The 21,632-nt window shown below is 42.3% G+C and overlaps 1 protein-coding gene across 1 annotated transcript in view; it reads left to right on the top strand.

Moving 5' to 3' along the window:
- Positions 1-21,632, top strand: part of LOC124264949 (arginine--tRNA ligase, cytoplasmic-like) — a 141,617-nt gene that overhangs the window by 20,043 nt on the left and 99,942 nt on the right. Inside the window, 2 exon segments of the mRNA XM_046699735.1 lie at positions 2,774-2,952; positions 3,343-3,452. Of these exon segments, the coding sequence (XP_046555691.1) occupies positions 2,774-2,952; positions 3,343-3,452 (289 nt within the window).

The raw sequence follows: 21,632 nt of genomic DNA, 5'->3' as shown, positions 1-21,632 counted from the left end.
TTCTGGATGCGTGCCATGATCCTGTGAACCTACACCTTTGCAGGGTTGCCTCCTCCAGCCGCTTCCAATCCTCATGAGACTCGTGCACTAGCCTCGAAGATGGCCATCCATAGCAACTGCTGCTTGACCGCTACCATGGAAGGTTGCTTCTGGCGTTCTGATACAGTCTTCTCTTCACATTACCTGCGAGACCTGTCTGTCACGGATGTCCAAGGACTACACCAGTTCGGACCTCTTGTACTGGCTCAGCAGCTTACATCGGCCTAACAACGCAGATGAGGGACGTTTCCGCATTAGCGTTACTACTTCCTTGTATATGCTGAATAAAAGTTGAACTGGATCTCAACCTTTTTGTTCTCATTATATGGGTTTAAGAACTACTTCGGTTGGCCTCCATACCAAGGCATCGTAATATGGCCACCTAGCGTGGCCCTATGGACCTGAGGCACAATCAGTATGACGTTGCAGAAGTGTTCGACATTCACGCTTACTGACCTCTACTCCAACGGAGTAATTACGTCAGTGAAGTGTGACACTCCCGAATTCCAGTGGATTTCGTTGCGTTCTGCCTCCAAAGTTGCCAGGCACATCCTTTGACTAAGCTTAGGCAAAGGAGTGAGGGTCAATTTGATGCTGCCCGGAACTGAACGTTAAACCTTGGAGATGCCGAGTTGTGTTTCTCTTTCACCCCTCTCGGTTCGTGTCTGGCGGGCCTTCTTGAAGCAGGGGCTGGCCCGATTCTAGTCGCAAGACTTTAATTACGGGGATACCTTGTAAATCGTGGCGAGGCGAGGCTTACTTACCGAGTTGCGTCCCTTGTCTTTACAAGGTTGCGGCCGAACACCACATCGCTCGGGAGCACCCATCTCCCTGGGAGTCGTTGTGCTTAGTAAGCCAAGGGGTTCCGGAGAACCCACTACAAGCATAGGAGTTGCATGCATGCGTAACAGGCCTCCCTTGTACATCGCTATCTACGGTTGTCATCAGTCCACACAGCTCCAAGACCAGCTGTTCGCACTGTCCAGACAGAAGGGTAATCTGCAGCCCGCCGTCCAACTGTGGGATAAGTGCAAGTCGTGAGATAGGATAAGTTTAAAAAATTTGAAATTTTAGTATAAATTGTATATTTATATACTTACCCTATCTCACGCGATGGATGCCCGCCCGGTCTCCCCACTACTCAGATTACAACGTTGGCTCCAAGATGAGAATGATCATTCAAGGTAGTCACATGGGCAATTAGTGGAGCATGCTGCAAGCTTTACTAGGAACTAGGAAGCTAATTAAGGAGAGCAGCATGGAGTGCACGGGCGAATGGACAAGGAGGCCTATGGAAAAAAGTTTACAGTCGTTCCACTAAAAGTCGAAGCAAGAGAGAGAGGTGCAAGTCGTGAGACAGGATAAGTTTATAAATAATTTCCATAATTTTCATTAATTGATCTATTTGAAACATGAAGAACATTATTACTGCATTAACATTGCTCTATACAATGACATCCCCAGATTCATGATCCATTAGTATTGCTCTATAAAATGACATCCCCAGATTCATGATCTATTAGTATTGCTCTATACAATGACATCCCCAGATTCATGATCTATTAGTATAGCTACATACAATGACATCCCCAGATTTATGATCCATTAGCATTGCTCTATACAATGACATCCCCAGATTTATGATCCATTAGTATAGCTACATACAATGACATCCCCAGATTCATGATCTATTAGCATTGCTCTATACAATGACATCCCCAGATCCATGATCCATTAGTATAGCTACATACAATGACATCCCCAGATTCATGATCTATTAGCATTGCTCTATACAATGACATCCCCAGATCCATGATCCATTAGTATAGCTACATACAATGACATCCCCAGATCCATGATCCATTAGTATTGCTCTATACAATGACATCCCCAGATCCATGATCCATTAGTATTGCTACATACCATGACATCCCCAGATCCATGATCCATTAGTATAGCTACATACAATGACATCCCCAGATTCATGATCTATTAGCATTGCTATATACAATGACATCCCCAGATCCATGATCCATTAGTATTGCTACATACAATGACATCCCCAGATTCATGATCCATTAGTATTGCTCTATACAATGACATCCCGAGATTTATGATCCATTAGTATAGCTACATACAATGACATCCCCAGATTCATGATCTATTAGCATTGCTCTATACAATGACATCCCCAGATCCATGATCCATTAGTATAGCTACATACAATGACATCCCCAGATTCATGATCTATTAGCATTGCTCTATACAATGACATCCCCAGATCCATGATCCATTAGTATTGCTACATACCATGACATCCCCAGATTCATGATCTATTAGTATTGCTCTATACAATGACATCCCGAGATTTATGATCTATTAGTATTGCTACATACAATGACATCCCCAGATCCATGATCCATTAGTATTGCTACATACAATGACATCCCCAGATTCATGATCTATTAGTATTGCTCTATACAATGACATCCCCAGATTCATGATCTATTAGCATTGCTCTATACAATGACATCCCCAGATCCATGATCCATTAGTATTGCTACATACAATGACATCCCCAGATTCATGATCTATTAGTATTGCTCTATACAATGACATCCCCAGATTCATGATCTATTAGCATTGCTCTATACAATGACATCCCCAATGAAACCACATCCATGCATTGTAAGTGAATATATAATATAGCCTCCCTATATCAATCTGTGTTCAGATTTCCTGCAAGAAGATGATGGACGTAAAGTGATGTTTGTGCCCGGCCACTCCGTGCCTCTGACGGTGGTCAAGTCTGATGGAGGATACACATATGACACGTCAGACATTGCCACTATACACAACCGCCTGATCACAGAGAATGGGGACTGGCTCATCTATGTTGTGGACTCGGGGCAGGTGAGGGACTTTGTGGGACTTGAGATTTGGTTGCAGATAGTGTATTCACATAAAGTGAAATAGTAACAGGTTAGAAAAGTCACTTCCAAGATGTTTGTGGGAATAATACATTTTGTGAGACTTTATGAAACTAATGTCAAAAAACATTTGGATCATAGCGTGTTCACCATTCATTCTCATTTTCCAGTTTAATTTCACTGATAAATAGGTTACTGTGCCAGAATAGAGACGAACTTTGGAGCATCTCATGCCCTGTGCAACATGGCTGGCAGCAGTTAGATTCACCTGAAATCTGTCAGACTTTAAAATAAACCACTGGAGAAAAGTAGGCAGTTTGTTCTACTGCTATGAACATGAAACAGAGGTCATGTATAAAGGTCTCCCTTTCAGAGTTCTCATCTGGAGACAATCTACAGCGCTGCCAAACAGATCGGATGGTTGGACCCTTCCAGACATCGAGTGGAGCATGTCGGCTTTGGAGTGGTGCTTGGAGAAGACAAGTAAGACTATTAATGTGTTGAACCTTTAACTGTTTACCACTTACTGCTATGTTTTGTTTCAGAATGTTACATGTGGCCTATTTGTAGTATTACCAAATTTGACTAACATCAGTCAGACATCACTTTGTGAGCTGGTGGTGTATATGAGCAAAGGAATACAAACAGACCATGCGTCTGTTTACCAAAGGCAGTAATTACAGATATACCATGTGTCAGTTCCCCACAGGCAGTAATTACACACAAACCATGTGTCTGTTTCCCAAAGGCAGTAATTACACACATAGCATGTGTCTGTTCCCCACAGGCAGTAATTACACAAAGACCATGTGTCTGTTCCCCACAGGCAGTATACACACAAACCATGTGTCTGTTTCCCAAAGGCAGTAATTACACACAAACCATGTGTCTGTTCCCCACAGGCAGTAATTACACACAGAGCATGTGTCTGTTCCCCACAGGCAGTAATTACAAACAAACCATGTGTCTGTTCCTTACAGGCAGTAATTACACAAACCATGTGTCTGTTCCCGACAGGCAGTAATTACACACAGACCATGTGTCTGTTCCTTACAGGCAGTAATTACACACAGAGCATGTGTCTGTTCCCCAGTATCAGTAATCACACACAGAGCATGTGTCTGTTCCCGACAGGCAGTAATTACACACAGACCATGTGTCTGTTCCCCACAGGCAGTAATTACACACAAACCATGTGTCTGTTCCCCACAGGCAGTAATTACACACAGAGCATGTGTCTGTTCCCCACAGGCAGTAATTACACATAGACCATGTGTCTGTTCTCCACAGGCAGTAATTACACACAGACCATGTGTCTGTTCCCCACAGGCAGTAATTACACAGACCATGTGTCTGTTCCCCACAGGCAGTAATTACACACAGACCATGTGTCTGTTCCCTACAGGCAGTAATTACACACGGAGCATGTGTCTGTTCCCCACAGGCAGTAATTACACACAAACCATGTGTCTGTTCCTTACAGGCAGTAATTACACACAAACCATGTGTCTGTTCCCCACAGGCAGTAATTACACACAAACCATGTGTCTGTTCCCTAAAGGCAGTACTTACACACAGACCATGTGTCTGTTCCTTACGGGCAGTAATTACACACAAACCATGTGTCTGTTCCTTACAGGCAGTAATTACACACAAACCATGTGTCTGTTACCGACAGGCAGTAATTACACACAAACCATGTGTCTGTTCCCTAAAGGCAGTAATTACACACAGAGCATGTGTCTGTTTCCTACGGGCAGTAACTACACACAGACCATGCGTCTGTTCCCCACAGGCAGTAATTACACTCAAAGCATGTGTCTGTTCCCCACAGGCATTAATTACACACAGATCATGTGTCTGTTCCCTACAGGTGGTAATTACACACAGAGCATGTGTCTGTTCCCAACAGGCAGTAATTACCCACAAACCATGTGTCTGTTCCCTACAGGCAGTAATTACACACAGACCATGTGTCTGTTCCCCACAGGCAGTAATTACACACAGAGCATGTGTCTGTTCCCCACATGCAGTAATTACACACAGACCATGTGTCTGTTCCCCAGTGGCAGTAATTACACACAAACCAAGTGTCTGTTCCCTAAAGGCAGTAATTACACACAGAGCATGTGTCTGTTTCCTACAGGCAGTAATTACACAGAGACCATGTGTCTGTTCTCCACAGGCAGTAATTACACACAGAGCATGTGTCTGTTCCTTACAGGCAGTAATTACACATAGACCATGTGTCTGTTCTCCACAGGCAGTAATTACACACAGACCATGTGTCTGTTCCCCACAGGCAGTAATTACACACAAACCATGTGTCTGTTCCCTACAGGCAGTAATTACACACAGACCATGTGTTTGTTCCCCACAGGCAGTAATTACACACGGAGCATGTGTCTGTTCCTTACAGGCAGTAATTACACACAGACCATGTGTCTGTTCCCCACAGGCAGTAATTACACAGAGACCATGTGTCTGTTCCCTACAGTCAGTAATTACACACAGAGCATGTGTCTGTTCCCCAGTGTCAGTAATAATGCGAGCACGCACTCAAACAAACACACAGAGAACTATTTACACAGAGACCCTTTGTCAGTCAGGTGTGAGTTCCCCACAGGTAATGATTAATAACACAGAGAGCATGTGTCAGATCCCGACAGGTAGTAATTACACAGAAACCATATGTCTGTTCCCTACAGGCAGTAATTACACACAAACCATATGTCTGTTCCCTACAGGCAGTAATTACACACAAACCATGTGTCTGTTCCCTACAGGCAGTAATTACACACAGAGCATGTGTCTGTTCCCCACAGGCAGTAATTACACACAGACCATGTGTCTGTTCTCCACAGGCAGTAATTACACACAGAGCATGTGTCTGTTCCCTACAGGCAGTAATTACACACAAACCATGTGTCTGTTCCCCAAAGGCAGTAATTACACACAAACCATGTGTCTGTTCCCTACAGGCAGTAATTACACACAGACCATGTGTCTGTTCCCTACAGGCAGTAATTACACAGACCATGTGTCTGTTCCCCACAGGCAGTAATTACACACAGAGCATGTGTCTGTTCCCTACAGGCAGTAATTACACACAGAGCATGTGTCTGTTCCCTACAGGCAGTAATTACACAGACAATGTGTCTGTTCCCCACAGGCAGTAAATACACAGACCATGTGTCTGTTACCCACAGGCAGTAATTACACACAGACCATGTGTCTGTTCCCTACAGGCAGTATTTACACAGACCATGTGTCTGTTCCCCACAGGCAGTAATTACACAGACCATATGTCTGTTCCCCACGGGCAGTAATTACACACAAACCAAGTGTCTGTTCCCTAAAGGCAGTAATTACACACAGAGCATGTGTCTGTTCCCTAAAGGCAGTAATTACACAGACCATGTGTTTGTTCCCCACAGGCAGTAATTACACGCAGACCATATGTCTGTTCCCTACAGGCAGTAATTACACACAGAGCATGTCTGTTCCCTACAGGCAGTAATTACACAGAGACCATGTGTCTGTTCCCTACAGGCAGTAATTACACAGACCATGTGTCTGTTCCCCACAGGCAGTAAAAACACAGACCATGTGTCTGTTCTACACAGGCAGTAATTACACACAGACCATGTGTCTGTTCCCTACAGGCAGTAATTACACAAACCATGTGTCTGTTCCCCTCAGGCAGTAATTACACAGAGCATGTGTCTGTTCCCCACAGGCAGTAATTACACAGAGCATGTGTCTGTTCCCCACAGGCAGTAATTACACAGACCATGTGTCTGTTCCCCACAGGCAGTAATTACACACAGACCATATGTCTGTTCCCTACAGGCAGTATTTACACAGACCATGTGTCTGTTCCCCAGTGGCAGTAATAATGCGAGCACGCACTCAAACAAACACACAGGGTACTATTTACACAGAGACCCTTTGTCAGTCAGGTGTGAGTTCCCCACAGGTAATGATTAATAACACAGAGAGCATGTGTCAGATCCCCACAGGTAGTAATTACAGAGGACTGTCAAGTGTAGTGTGTACTAGTTTGCACGTGTACATGGCATGGTGACAATTTTCCAAACCAAATCACAGATGCTACAGCATCTGGCTAGTTCCTCCACAACATTCAGGTCAGGTAAAACCACTCAGGATAACAGGTAAATATGGCACCCATTGGGGTAATTGCAATGTGATGATGATGATGATGATGATGATGATGATGATGATGATACCATTGACAGATGATTTACAGGTGTCCATTCCCCACTTGTTCACTGTGAGATCTGGAGTTGTCTCCCTTACTACATCAACTCGGGATACTTCTCAGTCCTATGCATGTCAGTTGTAGAACTTGCTTCAGGCTTGTTCTGTGTTTCTGAGTCTGGGTTTACCGTGACAGGATGATATTAGCACTAATCCTGTTGTTAAACATGCGGACACATGAAGATTGACTTACAGTGGCTCCTGATGTAGGTGCTAATGTTTGCTGGAAGGAATAGAAGGATCAAATAATTCAGTCTCATCTCTTGAAAAATGTGTATATCTGATGAAAATGGTACTTGCAAAACTTTAATATATAATTTGAATTGAGAGTTCCACACATATGGTCAATGTATATAAGAATGATACAGGGCTCGATTTAGTGCTTTGTTACTTGCAATATTACAAAGTGCAACATAGTTATTAGTCTAACTCTGCACCAGGTGCAAGTCAATTTTTAGTGGGTAAACTTCTGAATAAAACATCTAAATAATTCAATAGCATATTCCATTCATTACATATTACCATAAAAGCAGTGCAACTGGAATTTGTCTGGTGCAACTAGGTTATCTCAGGTTGCACCTGGTGCAAGTAGATTAACATCTCTTAAATCGAGCCCTGATGATATGTGTGTGAGTACCTTTCAGTAACTCATATTTCCTCTAATAACTTGGCAGATTACTTATTACACTCATGTAACAAAACTGACTTGGCAATAACCTTACAATGTTCCATACCATAGCAACCTGACAATACCACATTCTGATCCATGGTAACCCCACAGAGTGCTGATCATTGCGTTGTAGCCTTACAGAGTGGTGTTCTGCACCCTAGTGACGTTACAATGTGGCGTTCCATAGCATGATAACCTTGCATTGTTACATCTCTCTTTCATTAACTCGTCAAATTAATCATAGAAAGATAATGGCTTTCTGTTCAACTTAAGGTTGAGGTTATGAATACACCTAAATATAGTATCTATGACGTGCTATCATTGCATGCACTGGGCAGAGTGTTTCGGACAAGTTAAAGAAGTGTATTTGGATAGGTTTTCAAGGTAATGCATATTTGTAATTTCAACATGGTTGTCAGCATGGCTGTCCAGCTGTTATACTGTTTATGTGCTTGTTAGTGGGAAGGATTTTTACCGATATAACGTTAAATTTGCGGCTATATAACCACCGATATACGTCCCCAATTTGTCAAACACAGTACAGTTATCCCCATTCTAATTCAACTCGATTTACGCTGTTTTTCGTGAAAAAAATCACTATTTAAACCAGGTCAAAGTTCCTCTAGGTCAAAGGTTAATCATATCACTCCTTGAACTTACACCATCGCCAGAAAAAGTAGTTCCCTTTTCAAACTATATCATGTTTATTATGTGCACACTGACTAAATCTGACAATGATGGACGGAATTATGATGAAACCGCCCTCTAGTTATCAGAAGTGAGCGGCCCACTGATTCCTCAACTATGGGCCATTATCAGTTCTGTTGTCAAATGTCGTCACAGCAGGTGACGTCACGCTCCATAATGACGTCATAAATCTTGTTTCATGATCTAACAGTGTTGGGTCAACAGCCCATTGCGAGTAAGTTGTTTGAACTTAAAATTAAATTTATGATACTGTTTTGTCATTTTTTAACACAAATTCCACTCATTTTAGCTGGATAGGGAAGTCAATTGACCTAGGGCTTCTGCAAATGACAATGCCCTGAAACACAGCGTCACCCCAATAGTGTAGGGATACATTCAAAGGTTTTGGTGAATTGTTTTTCAAATTGCGACCGTATATGCTGATTATATGCTAATTTATAGCATTGACCAATCAGAACTCGTGTTACATACTAAGTTGAATTAGAATTCAAGATATCTCTTGGTAAGCTGTGAAACAGAATTTCACCCTTAAATATATCAACACCTGTGTGATAGTGTCCAAACACTGAGGCTTCATCAGGCTTATTGCCAGCACATGTAAGACTACAGTGTTCATCAGAGGGATGCTGGGTTCCACAAGATTAACCCCAATAACTAGCCCATAGGAAGCTCACTACACAACTAATATGGCTTTAGTTCCAATCAGGTGCTACTTGATGGAGTGGAACAAAGTGGACTTGGTTGTCCAGTGGGGCCCAGCCAGGCTTCCTTCATTAGGCTTCACAAACTGTACATGAAGTTTTATTGATTGTAGCCAATGTCTGGTGGAAGTCATGTGGACATCCAGTTTGGAAGTCTGTCATGGTTTTTTAAAAAGCTGGAACCATGTACTTTTTCTGTTGTTTTTTCAACTTAAGACGAGAATCTGACATTTTCCGTGTGAGATATGTTCTGCAACTGTTGAGTAGCAGGATATATGTGTGATACCGCAGGGATGTCGTACATCAGTGGACAGCATAGCTGCTACAGATGGGACACTTGAGGGGGACTGGGATGGGGATTGGATGGGGTGGACCTGACAAAAGGGGATTTTTCTTAAATGATAGGGATGTACTCTTCCTAAACGGAGGATGGGACGTGGTGAGGATTGAGTCTGCCTTGTGGTGTGGTGTAGTGTAGTTGGTGTAGTGCAGGTGGTGTAGTGCAGGTGGTGTAGTGCAGGTGGTGTAGTGCAGGTGGTGTGGTGCAGGTGGTGTGGTGTGTAGGTGGTGTCATGCAGGTGTGTCTGTAGTGCAGGTGGTGTAGTGTATAAGGAGTGCAGGTGGTCGTGTAGGGTAGGGTAGGTGGTGTAGTGTGCAGATGGTGTAGTGCAGGATGGTGTGGTGCAGATGGTGTGGTGCAGGTGGTGTAGTGCAGGTGGTGTGTGTGGTGTGGTGTAGTGCAGGTGGTGTGGTGCAGGTGTTGTGGTGTATGTGTGGTGTGGTGCAGGTGGTGTAGTGTGCAGGTGGTGGGTGTGGTGTGGTGTGGTGCAGTGGTGGTGTAGGTGGTGTAGTGTAGGTGGTGTAGTGTTGGTGGTGTAGTGTTGGTGGTGTGTAGGTGGTGTAGTGTTGGTGGTGTGTAGGTGGTGTAGTGTAGGTGGTGTAGTGCAGGTGGTGTAGTGTAGGTGGTGTAGTGCAGGTGGTGTAGTGTAGGTGGTGTGTAGGTGGTTTAGTGCAGGTGGTGTAGTGCAGGGTGGTGTAGTGCAGGTGGTGTAGTGCAGGTGGTGTGGTGCAGGTGGTAGGGTGGTGGTGTGTGGTGCAGATGGTGTGGTGGTGCAGATGGTGTAGTGTAGGTGGTGTGGTGAAGGTGTAGTGCAGGTGTGGGTGGTGTAGTGCAGGTGGTGGTGTAGTGCAGGTGGTGTGGTACATGGTGTTGCAGGTGTATGTGCTGGTGGTGCAGGTGGTGTAGTGTAGGTGGTGTAGTGTAGGTGGTGTAGTGCAGGTGGTGTAGGTGGTGCCTGTGTTGCAGGTGGTGTGTAGGTGGTGTAGTGTTGGTGGTGTGTAGGTGGTGTAGTGTAGTGCAGGTGGTGTAGTGTAGGTGGTGTAGTGTAGGTGGTGTAGTGCAGGAGGTGTAGTGTAGGTGGTGTAGTGTAGGTGGTTTAGTGTAGGTGGTGTAGTGTAGGTGGTGTAGTGCAGGTGGTGTAGTGTAGGTGGTGTAGTGCAGGTGGTTTAGCGCAGGTGGTGTAGTGCAGGTGGTGTAGTGCAGGTGGTGTAGTGCAGGTGGTTTAGAGCAGGTGGTGTAGTGCAGGCGGTGTAGAGTAGGTGGCACGTGGATGAGAAGGAAAATTCATGTTAGACATTTGATGGAATGTATTACACAAGATCACCAGTTTTTTAATTGTATAATATATTTATGAAAAACTCATGAATCTCCAAGGAAACTAGTCTCCTTTATATATCTTTTCTCTATGAGACAACTTTGAAATATTCAGGGACAGGGACATCTCTCTTGATGAAATCATACTCTGTCTTTTCCATTTCTTCTTTTTATGTCACCTATCTCCCTTTGATCTGGCACTACAGAACACCTGAGACATTCAGTGTAGACACCTGCAGCCAGCCTGTGGAGTAGAAGGCCATGCAGTGAAACTGGACATAAATAACATAACAAGACACTCTGTAAATGTATAGCAGGATCACAGATACAAATCTTGCAGAGCCTCTCTGAGCTACTGGAGTATGAGCATTAGGACATTGATTACCGTACAAACAACAGATATCCACCACAAAATGTGAATTGGGAATAATATCTATATCTGCTTTCATCACATATATCTGCCTGTCAAAACTGACCCTGTTCACATAATGAATTACTACCCGGAGCCCACTGGTTGCAGATTAGATATCGCACAAACATATTTCACAGAATAAATTTTAATCTCATAATGACCAAACTGTTTTTGTACCACAGACCATCTGTTGCCTGGTGAGCTAGAAAACTCCTATATTGGCAGCTTTGTTGTGGGATATCCAGTGAGATACGGTGTAAGGATGAGATATGGTGTAAGGATGAGATATGGTGTAAGGATGAAAGGATGAGATATGGTGTAAGGATGAGATATGGTGTAAGGATGAGATATGACGTAAGGATGAGATACGGTCTAAGGATGGTGTAAGGATGAGATAAGGTGTAAGGATGAGATACGGTGTAAGGATGAGATACGATGTAAGGATGAGATATGATGTAAGGATGAGATAAGGTGTAAGGATGAGATACGGTGTAAGGATGAGATACGTTGTAAGGATGAGATGCAGCTGTTGATATAAGGATGAGATGTGATATCGTTGTAGGATGGATGGTGTAAGGATGAGATATGCTGTAAGGATGAGATATGGTGTAAGGATGAGATATGGTGTAAGGATGAGATGAGGTGTAAGGATGAGATATGGTGTAAGGATGAGATATGATGTAAGGATGAGATACGGTGTAAGGATGGTGTAAGGATGAGATATAGTGTAAGGATGAGATATAGTGTAAGGATGAGATATGATGTAAGGATGAGATATGGTGTAAGGATGAGATAAGGTAAAAGGATGAGATATGGTGTAAGGATGAGATATGGTGTAAGGATGAGATATGGTGTAAGGATGAGATATGGTGTAAGGATGAGATAAGGTGAAAGGATGAGATATGTGTAAGGATGAGATATGGTGTAAGGATGAGATAAGGTGTAAGGATGAGATACTGTGTAAGGATGAGAAAAGGTGTAAGGATGAGAAATGGTGTAAGGATGAGATATGGTGTAAGGATGAGATACAATGTAAGGATGAGATACGATGTAAGGATGTGATATGGTGTAAGGATGAGATATGGTGTAAGGATGAGATATGGTGTAAGGATGAGATAATGTGTAAAGATGAGAAAAGGTGTAAGGATGAGATATGATGTAAGGATGAGATATGGTGTAAGGATGAGATATGATGTAAGGGTGAGATATGGTGTAAGGATGAGATATGATGTAAGGGTGAGATATGGTGTAAGGATGAGATATGATGTAAGGATGAGATACAGGGTAAGGATGAGATACAGGGTAAGGATGAGATACGGTGTAAGGATGAGATACGGTGTAAGGATGAGATAAGGTGTAAGGATGAGATAAGGGGTAAGGATGAGATACGGGGTAAGGATGAGATACGGGGTAAGGATGAGATATGGATTAACAACTTCTTTATTACCATTTAGAACGACATTTTGGTGTAGGTTCTAACACCCTTCCCACATGAGAAATGTACAGAGTATGGACACAAGGCAGACATACAAGTAGGAGATGTGCTTCAAGGGTGAGAGGAGAAGCCTGTTATGTACACAGTGAGGATGATCTAAGGTTAAAGATTCTTACAGATGAAGCCAGTAAACATGGGTTTAAGACTGATTAGATGCTTTGATGAGATGATGGTAAGCAGGAGGTATGTAACTGCCTCGATCATGGCTGGTTGATGGTCGGACCATCTTGATGTTGTTTGCTTTAATACATCTTATCTGTACTTTGTACTCCGACTTCTTAATGCCTCTCAAAGATGTTATAGTATAGGAGGGAGTAATGTTTGTAGGTTACCATGGTTACTGTTTCTATAAGATTCATCTCATCAGCTCCAAAGCTTGTGGCTAATACTGATTTATGTGTTTAATTATTGCAAGATTTTTGTTATTTTACAGAAACGTGTATTTGCTACTCTCCTTATTCACATCAGTGACTGGATACAAGGGATTTTATCAATTATCCTTTTATAGCTGTCAATCTTTATTTGAATTTTACAAAAATATATTTTTTTGAGATTCGTGTTGCTCTGGTATGTCATGTTGTTTAACCTGAAATTAGAAAAACCCCAGCTACAAATCACCCAGTAGGGTTGTTGTGAGAGGTGAAGTATAGTGTGGATAATGGAATCAGAAAGCTATCTGAAATGCTACCTGACCTGAGGAGCAATGATATATATTTACAAGGCCCAGGAGGTTCGTCTTCCAGTCAGGTTGTGGGAGTGCACAGTGTATTTCCCAGGGGATTTAGTACGGAGCTGTGACAGGCAGGCTGGTCTACGGAAACAGCCAGCTTTCAATTAATGTTCATATTGGCTTATGTAAGGGAGGTGGTAATTATGGCAAGGTGTTGCTTTGAACTTAACCTGGGTTTGATTTCCTGCACAGACAAAGTGTCGTCAGGATCCAACCTTTGTTGTTCAACACCTTAGTCTGTTACACCCTACCTAGAAGGAGTGATCGGTAAATAATTGAGTCTGGACCCGACACTAGAGATACTGACATGGGCGTGGCGATCCACTCATTTAGGATACTAGAGATACTGACATGGGTGTGGCGATCCACTCATTTAGGACAGTAGAGATACTGACATGGGCATGGCGATCCACTCATTTAGGATGCAAAACCAAGTCACCGAGCCTTACTACCCCAGTCTCACGACAAACATGGGTTCTGGAAAACCTGTATTTACCCAGAATCCTCATGTTCTGTCCCATACTTGTCGTATGAGTTGAGGGGTGGTGGAGTACCTAGTGGTTAAAGCTTTCACTCATGACCCCAAAGACCCAGGTTCGATTTTCCACATGGGTACTATGTGTGAAGCCCATTTCTGTTTTTGTCCTGGCATGATATTGCGGCATAAAACTAAACTCACTCACTCCTATGAGTTGACTAATTATTGCTAATGCCAAGATCGTTGATAATGCCAGCAATCAGCGGTTTGTCTGGTCCATACTCAGGTATGTGGAGGATGTCTCCCATACTATCGAATCCCCCCTAACATCAATTTTGTTCTGAGGGCAACACTCGGGACACTTATGTATTTATGATCTCTGATATTATGAAATCATTTCCAAAATACTTCCACCTTCCTCCGTAGAGCCAGAAACTTGTTAAGCTTCAACCAAGTTTTAGGACATATGTGGGTTTCTTTGTCTCTCTTCCATGTTCAAGTAGGATGTCTTCCAGCCAAATATTGTTTTTGCTAAGGATAGAGAAATGGATCTGTCAAAGCTAGGCTTGTTCAGGTTGATCTTGTGGAATGAGGGTTTTTCCAGGGCCATGAGGGAGACGTGTAAACTGCTTACACCAAGCAAGTATCACCTTGTCACATCAGGGCTTGGGCCGACTGAGCTGTCTGAGAGAAGCTTACCTAAAACGCTCAAGATGTCCAAGGTGTTATCTGATGTTTTCACCAGTACCCCATATCCCTGCAATCTCTTTGAAGAAAGACATGAACTTGTACTGAAGAGCTGATGTCCACAAATATCATATGTCCTTGTAAACAAAGGTTTGAGACAATTCCTGCCGCCAATGTGGGGTTCACGTTGGTAGGGATGGAATATGGTCAGTATGTGATCACAATTTGTTTCGTCTTCTCATTGATGGAACTGACAGAAATCGGACTCATGTGTCTCCTGCTAACCTCTCACCCAACATCCTTTTTGTTTTACTCCCCTCGGCCACAACTGTTGCCTTAACCCCAGCTCAGCACTGTTTTGTTCCACCTGCCCCTGCACCCCCCCACCATACATGTCCGTCCGTTCTCCCCACCATACATGTCCGTCCGTTCCCCCCACCATACATGTCCATCCGTTCCCTTCCCCCCACCATACATGTCCATCCGTTCCCCCATACACCCCCTCATGCTTCCCCTCCACTCTCACCAATCCATATGTGCCCCACTCTCACCCACCATACATGCCCCAACCATGTATACCCTACTGTTCACCCCACCGTATTTTCCCCACCACACTAACCACACCATACATGCCCCGCCGATCACCCTGCCATATGTGCCCCTACCGTCTAACCCCATCACTTTCACCCCGCCATATGTGCCCTTTGAAGGTGAAGATCATGATGAGCTTTGACAGGGTTTTGTTGTGTAGAGAACTATGGTCTATGCTACACTGAAGAATCCTAAAGCCACTGATTACGCTCTCACAGCCAGCCATGTCAGGACTGTGAGCGTGCCATGTTTTGCGACCACTTCATTCTTGATATGTCGATCATTCAGACTGATAACATATTGTGTAAAAGGTCACAAAAGTTATAAACAAATCGGGGAGCTTAACAACCATACATCGTCTTTGTGCTCTTATCGTTCACAGAAAGAAGCAAGCATTGTCCAGACTAGCATGTTTGTCCTTGGTTACAGTTTGCGTCTTCAAAAGAGATTCTATTCAATTTACAACTAATACTCCAATGGGATGGCATTCACAGTCTGTAATTAAGTGTCTCTCAAACCAATGGATTAGAATGAAATGGATTTGGGCAGTGGAGACATATGTCTCCCATGCTGCAGAATGCTGGAAAGAGGGTCGTGAAGGTCGGAAGGGGATGATGGACGGTAACGCAGCATGGTGTTGAAGAACACTGCTGAGGAGTGTCGCAACACTGTCATTCTCTTTCATAGTGACTGACACCTTTGTCACCTCCCAGTTTCAACACTGCAGCCAAGCAGCCATTACATAAATCGTGTAAAATCTCGCCTGAACCCCAAGTGAGGTGACATTTGTATGTGTGTGTGGCCCTGGGAATGTCATTATAGTGGATAAGGAAAGGGTTTTTTTTAATCACAGTATTTCCCTGTGGAATTTACATTTGTTTGTTTAATCTGATTGGAGCAAGATCTCTGAACTTCTCCCTTCCATTCCCGGTGTATTAATTACATGACAGTTGTCATGAAGTAGAAATTCAAATTGAGAGCAAACCGAGCAATTTCCTGGGGGACGAGGATCACTTGTTCATAACGATATCAATTAGTCGGTTCATGGTTGTGAGGGGGCTGTGTGGTAGTCTAGTGGTTAAAGTGTTCGCTCGAAGCCGGAAGACCTGGGTTCTATTCTACACATATGTATAATGTGTGAAGCCCATTAATGGTGTTCCTCGCTGTGATATTGCTGGAATATTGCATATTAGAGAAAAATAGCAACAACTGTCAGACCGACGTAACTGCAGTATATGAAATATATTATCTTCAGAAGATATTTCTTCCATCACTGGGCTAAATATACTCCCAGCAGCACCTGATGTTGGTCTGGGTTATTTGTCTGCTCCAACAATATCCTGCTTCTACAGATCATGTGATACTTATTATCAATGAGGTCTCATCTGTATCAGAAACATGATCACATGAAGATTCCGTCAGTTTTCAAAGAAATATACTGACGTCTGACATTTGATTTGGTATTAACTAATCAAGTCTGCCAATACGAAATGTTTCCATTTGATAATGTATTCACCATCTTTGTAAATTTGAGATTACTGTAAGATATTAATATGAATGTATATGTTGTTAGTTTTCTTGTGTTATTGTGACGACAAAATTAACTCACTAGACTATTTGACATTTATTTTGGAAAGTAATGACTAATTTTGAAATGGATATTAGCCCAAGCCACCATTGAGGAGATGATATTCTGGATACAGTAGTCACTAGTGTCTCATCAGGTTGCTTTGTATGCTTGATCTCAGCAGGAAGGTTTCAATTTGTAGCAGACTAACAGCAGGACGTCCAAACCTTTATACAATTCACAAAACTGAACTTCACGGGATCATGTACACTTAAAAGGGGCCGTGGGGTAGCCTAGTGGTTAAAACGCTCGCTCATCATGCCAAAACCCCGGATTGGGTTCCCCACATGGGTACAATGTGTGTTTTTAATATCGTAGCATAGGTAATAAACATAATAGTTTTACATGACATGACTGAATATCGAGGTAAAAAATACAGAATTAGGATCAAATTCGATCAGTCATTATACAATCCATTAGAAAATCTAAAAATGTTTACACTGCTGGGATTCTTTATTACAGTCAGACAAGAACTACCAGGGATATTTTCAAATAACAGGCATCCACCCTTCCTAATTCTGCCAAGGTGGACAGTAGCCCAGTCCCCGTGCCCATCACGGTCGAGTGAGCAGGTACCGGCCAGCCTGCAGCTTGGTTTCGTAATTAGACTGTTGGCGAGAAACATTAATCGCTCCGTTCTTCATTAAGCAAATTCATGAAACTGAAATACTTTTCAAAGTTGTGTGAAACCTAATTTAGTATTTTCAACAGCACTTGCCATAATGACACAACTGTGTAGTTTAGGCTCTCATGTCCCTTGTCCTGCCATCTGAAATAACGGACTTTATTCACATCCCATGTAATAGGTTCAAGTCACCCACGCACGGTTCAAATCAAAGATAATAGCATAATACCTCGCTGATGCCTCTCTAACATGGCGATGCACAGGGCTGTGTGATCACTGTGTATCGAGGCATGTACACGTCTTCATCTGCAGAGTAAATGTTTAAACAAGTGAATACCAATAACAGGACCAAAACTGATGCTTGAAGATAGGTGCTCGACAGAGGATTCTTGACAGGCATGAAATAACACTTGGGGACAAATGACAGGTGCCTAGCACCTTGTCAAGTGTTATGTTGGTGTTATCAAGTGCCAGACACCTCTCTTGATCGCTAGACACCCGACACTTGATGCTGGCTACATCTGATGCTTGACACCTGATTCCAGACACCACTTATTATTTATCTTTATTATGGGGTATTTATATAGCACGTATCCTCTTACTCGTGAAGGTCCGGGTTAGAATTGATCTTCAGTAACCAATGTTTGTCGTAAGAGGTGACTAACAGGATTGACACATGTCATCGGTTCCCAATTGTGCAGATCGATGCTCATGCTGTTGAGCACTGGATTATCTGGTCCAGGCTTGATTATTTACAGACCGCCGCCATATAGCTGGAATATTGCTGAGTGCCGCGTAAAACTAAACTCACTCACATATCCTTGCAACTAGTACATGCTCAAGGCGCTGGTACTTATGCTTGATATATTATGCTAAACACATTTATCAGCGGGAGTCAACTACTAAACTATCGATGGTCACACATACTATCAATGCATCAATAGTTTGCTTTAGACATAGTGCAAGACACCTCTGATGCTCTAATACAAGACACACCTGATGCTTTAGACATAATGCAAGACACCTGATGCTGTAGACATAATACAAGACACACCTGATGATTTAGACATAGTGCAAGACACCTGATGCTTTAGACATAGTGCAAGACACCTCTGATGCTTTAGACATAATGCAAGACACCTGATGCTTTAGACATAGTGCAAGACACCTGATGCTGTAGACATAATACAAGACACACCTGATGATTTAGACATAATGCAAGACACCTGATGCTTTAGACATAGTGCAAGACACCTCTGATGCTTTAGACATAATGCAAGACACCTGATGCTGTAGACATAATACAAGACACCTGATGCTTTAGACATAATGCAAGACACCTGATGCTTTAGACATAGTGCAAGACACCTCTGATGCTTTAGACATAATGCAAGACACCTGATGCTTTAGACATAATGCAAGACACCTGATGCTTTAGACATAGTGCAAGACACCTCTGATGCTTTAGACATAATGCAAGACACCTGATGCTTTAGACATAATGCAAGACACCTGATGATTTAGACATAGTGCAAGACACCTGATGCTTTAGACATAGTGCAAGACACCTCTGATGCTTTAGACATAATGCAAGACACCTGATGCTTTAGACATAGTGCAAGACACACCTGATGCTGTAGACATAATGCAAGACACCCCAGAGTGTGGTACATCTGAAGCTTGAAGTGATGTTTGTTTCACAGGTGATACACCTTGACGTTAGATACTTGACACCCAGTTATTGATGAGAGATATTTTACACTCAATTATTGATGAGAGATATTTGACACCCAATTATTGATGAGAGTTATTTGACACCCAATTATTGATGAGAGATATTTGACACCCAATTATTGATGAGAGATATTTGACACCCAATTATTGATGAGAGATATTTGACATGTTTCCACAGCGCTGACATATGGTGATGACGCCAGAATACCCAGCTTATCGCCACCTGATGCCAGTCACCAAGTGCTTAGCATCACATGTTGCCAGCAACTGAAGATTATTATCTAAGATAAATTATTTCAGACACAATATCTCATGAATTACATGAGATTGTTACCCCATTGCTTGACATTTCTGCGACACCAGGTGCTGGACATCTGCTATATTTCATCAAAGGCCTGGAAGCCAGTGCCCGACAGTCAGTGCCCAATATGTTATGGTTGTCGTCAACAGCTTGACACATTATACTTGTGTTTGGACTTGTGTTTGCCTTGTAATATCTAAGTGAGACAAAAGCCGCCAGGTTTTCAGGAAACTGGTTTGTCCAGATTCAGACAATGTCACACATTATGTGTAGAACAGCAGATAGAGCTAGAGTTTAATGGGGTTCTTGTAAGCTTCGGTCATAAACAGTCTGCTGGCTATATTACAGGTATTGATCCCCAGTATGCCAGGGATGTCACACTTTTTTACCCCTTATGTATGTCATGCTTCATTATAACAGGCTTAAACAGATGAAAAGGGATTGTGTTATTTTAATGAGTTTATACAAGTTTCTTTGTCAAGGTTATAAGGTTTTTCAGTGTTTTGGGGAAAGATTTTAGATGTGAATTAAGTGAGCTCTAGACAGGTTATAAAGTTTATTTCAGTGTTTGGGGAAAGATTTTAGATGTGAATTATGGAGCTCGAGACAGTTTATGCAAATATTGATGTCCTCAATATCCAGCTTTCACAGCTGTTTGCTTTGCTTTGCTATCAAATTTTTGGTTATTTTGGAATGACCTCAACAAATCATTGGAGATTCAGATTTCCTTTGGAGTTGGCATAAGTGTTCTGTGGTGTTCTCCATGAGTGTTCATTTGTTGGCTCTGACAGTGTTCTCATCTGTGTCCTTTATGTTCTTCATCACTGTTCTTCCATTTACTCCATCAGTATTCTTTTTATGTTCTCAATTGATGCATTTTGTGAGTATTCCTCAAAGTTCTCATGATCTATCTTCAGTGTTCAGTGTAATTTAATTTTTTGTGCTAGACGATGATACTTGGGAATGTTTCATTGTGCCCACAGCTGAGGTAGCACCAGATGGCGCTGGCTGATCACGTGGCTCACAGACCTACCAAATCATGGTTGTCTCAACGACACAGAAACATAGAAGTTCAGTTTTATGTACAAATATTTTGAAGATTATCCATTATCCATACACCCAGAAACACAATCCAACACAGCGACTGCTTTGCGTGTATAAAGGAGCTCCTGAAAATGAATCCTTGTATCAGATAAGGTAAAAGAAGAAAAATCCAGCAAGATAAAAAGTTCAAGCAAACCAAAAAATACCTCCAAAGGCCAAATCTAGCTTTGTGAAAAAGAGTAAGCGCTAGGACATCTATTGGTTGCCATGACCTGACTACACAAGATGGCTATGCAGTTAAAAATATGCAGTACCAGCTGGTGTCCACTTTAAAGGAGCTCTTCACTGTGAGCCAGGAATATATGGCCTTATGTGTATCTCATGGGATTCTTTTTTTTTTATAATTGATAATTTTTATTTTCTGCTTCCCCTGTTACAGAAAAGGCCATAGAGCCAGGGAGCTCTAAGGTCCTTTGCAAGAAGGTTCATTGATCACAGGAAAAACAGGATTTTTTTTCTAACAAAGCACAAAACAACAGCACCAGACTCCACCACACATTCACTCACCAATCACACTTACATGCTTCAAATATTTACAGTAAGTTTAAGTTCAAGTCCATTCAGCCTATATTTTTCATTGGGGAGCAAGAAGAAAGAATTCAGAAAATCATTTAAAATTTGCAAAATCAGGATATAACATCCGCTTTTTATAAAACTTATCTTGTTCACTTTTACTGAAGGATATATTCTTTTCAATAAAATACCTATCTTGTAAATAATGTCTAAAATGTTTAAAACTAGGAGTAGCTTTTAATACCTTACATTTATAAATGAAGAATTTAGCTAACAACAATATTAAATCAAACACATCATCAGTATATTCATTTGTTCTCATTCCGAACACAGTACTTTAATATCATTATTC

This window comes from Haliotis rubra, unplaced genomic scaffold (genome assembly GCF_003918875.1).
Source record: "Haliotis rubra isolate DU_JTF1 unplaced genomic scaffold, ASM391887v1 Scf121, whole genome shotgun sequence".
NCBI classification, from domain to species: Eukaryota; Metazoa; Mollusca; class Gastropoda; order Lepetellida; family Haliotidae; genus Haliotis; species Haliotis rubra.
Note: the sequence above shows the minus strand (reverse complement) of the source record. Positions and strands in the feature narration are given on the sequence as shown.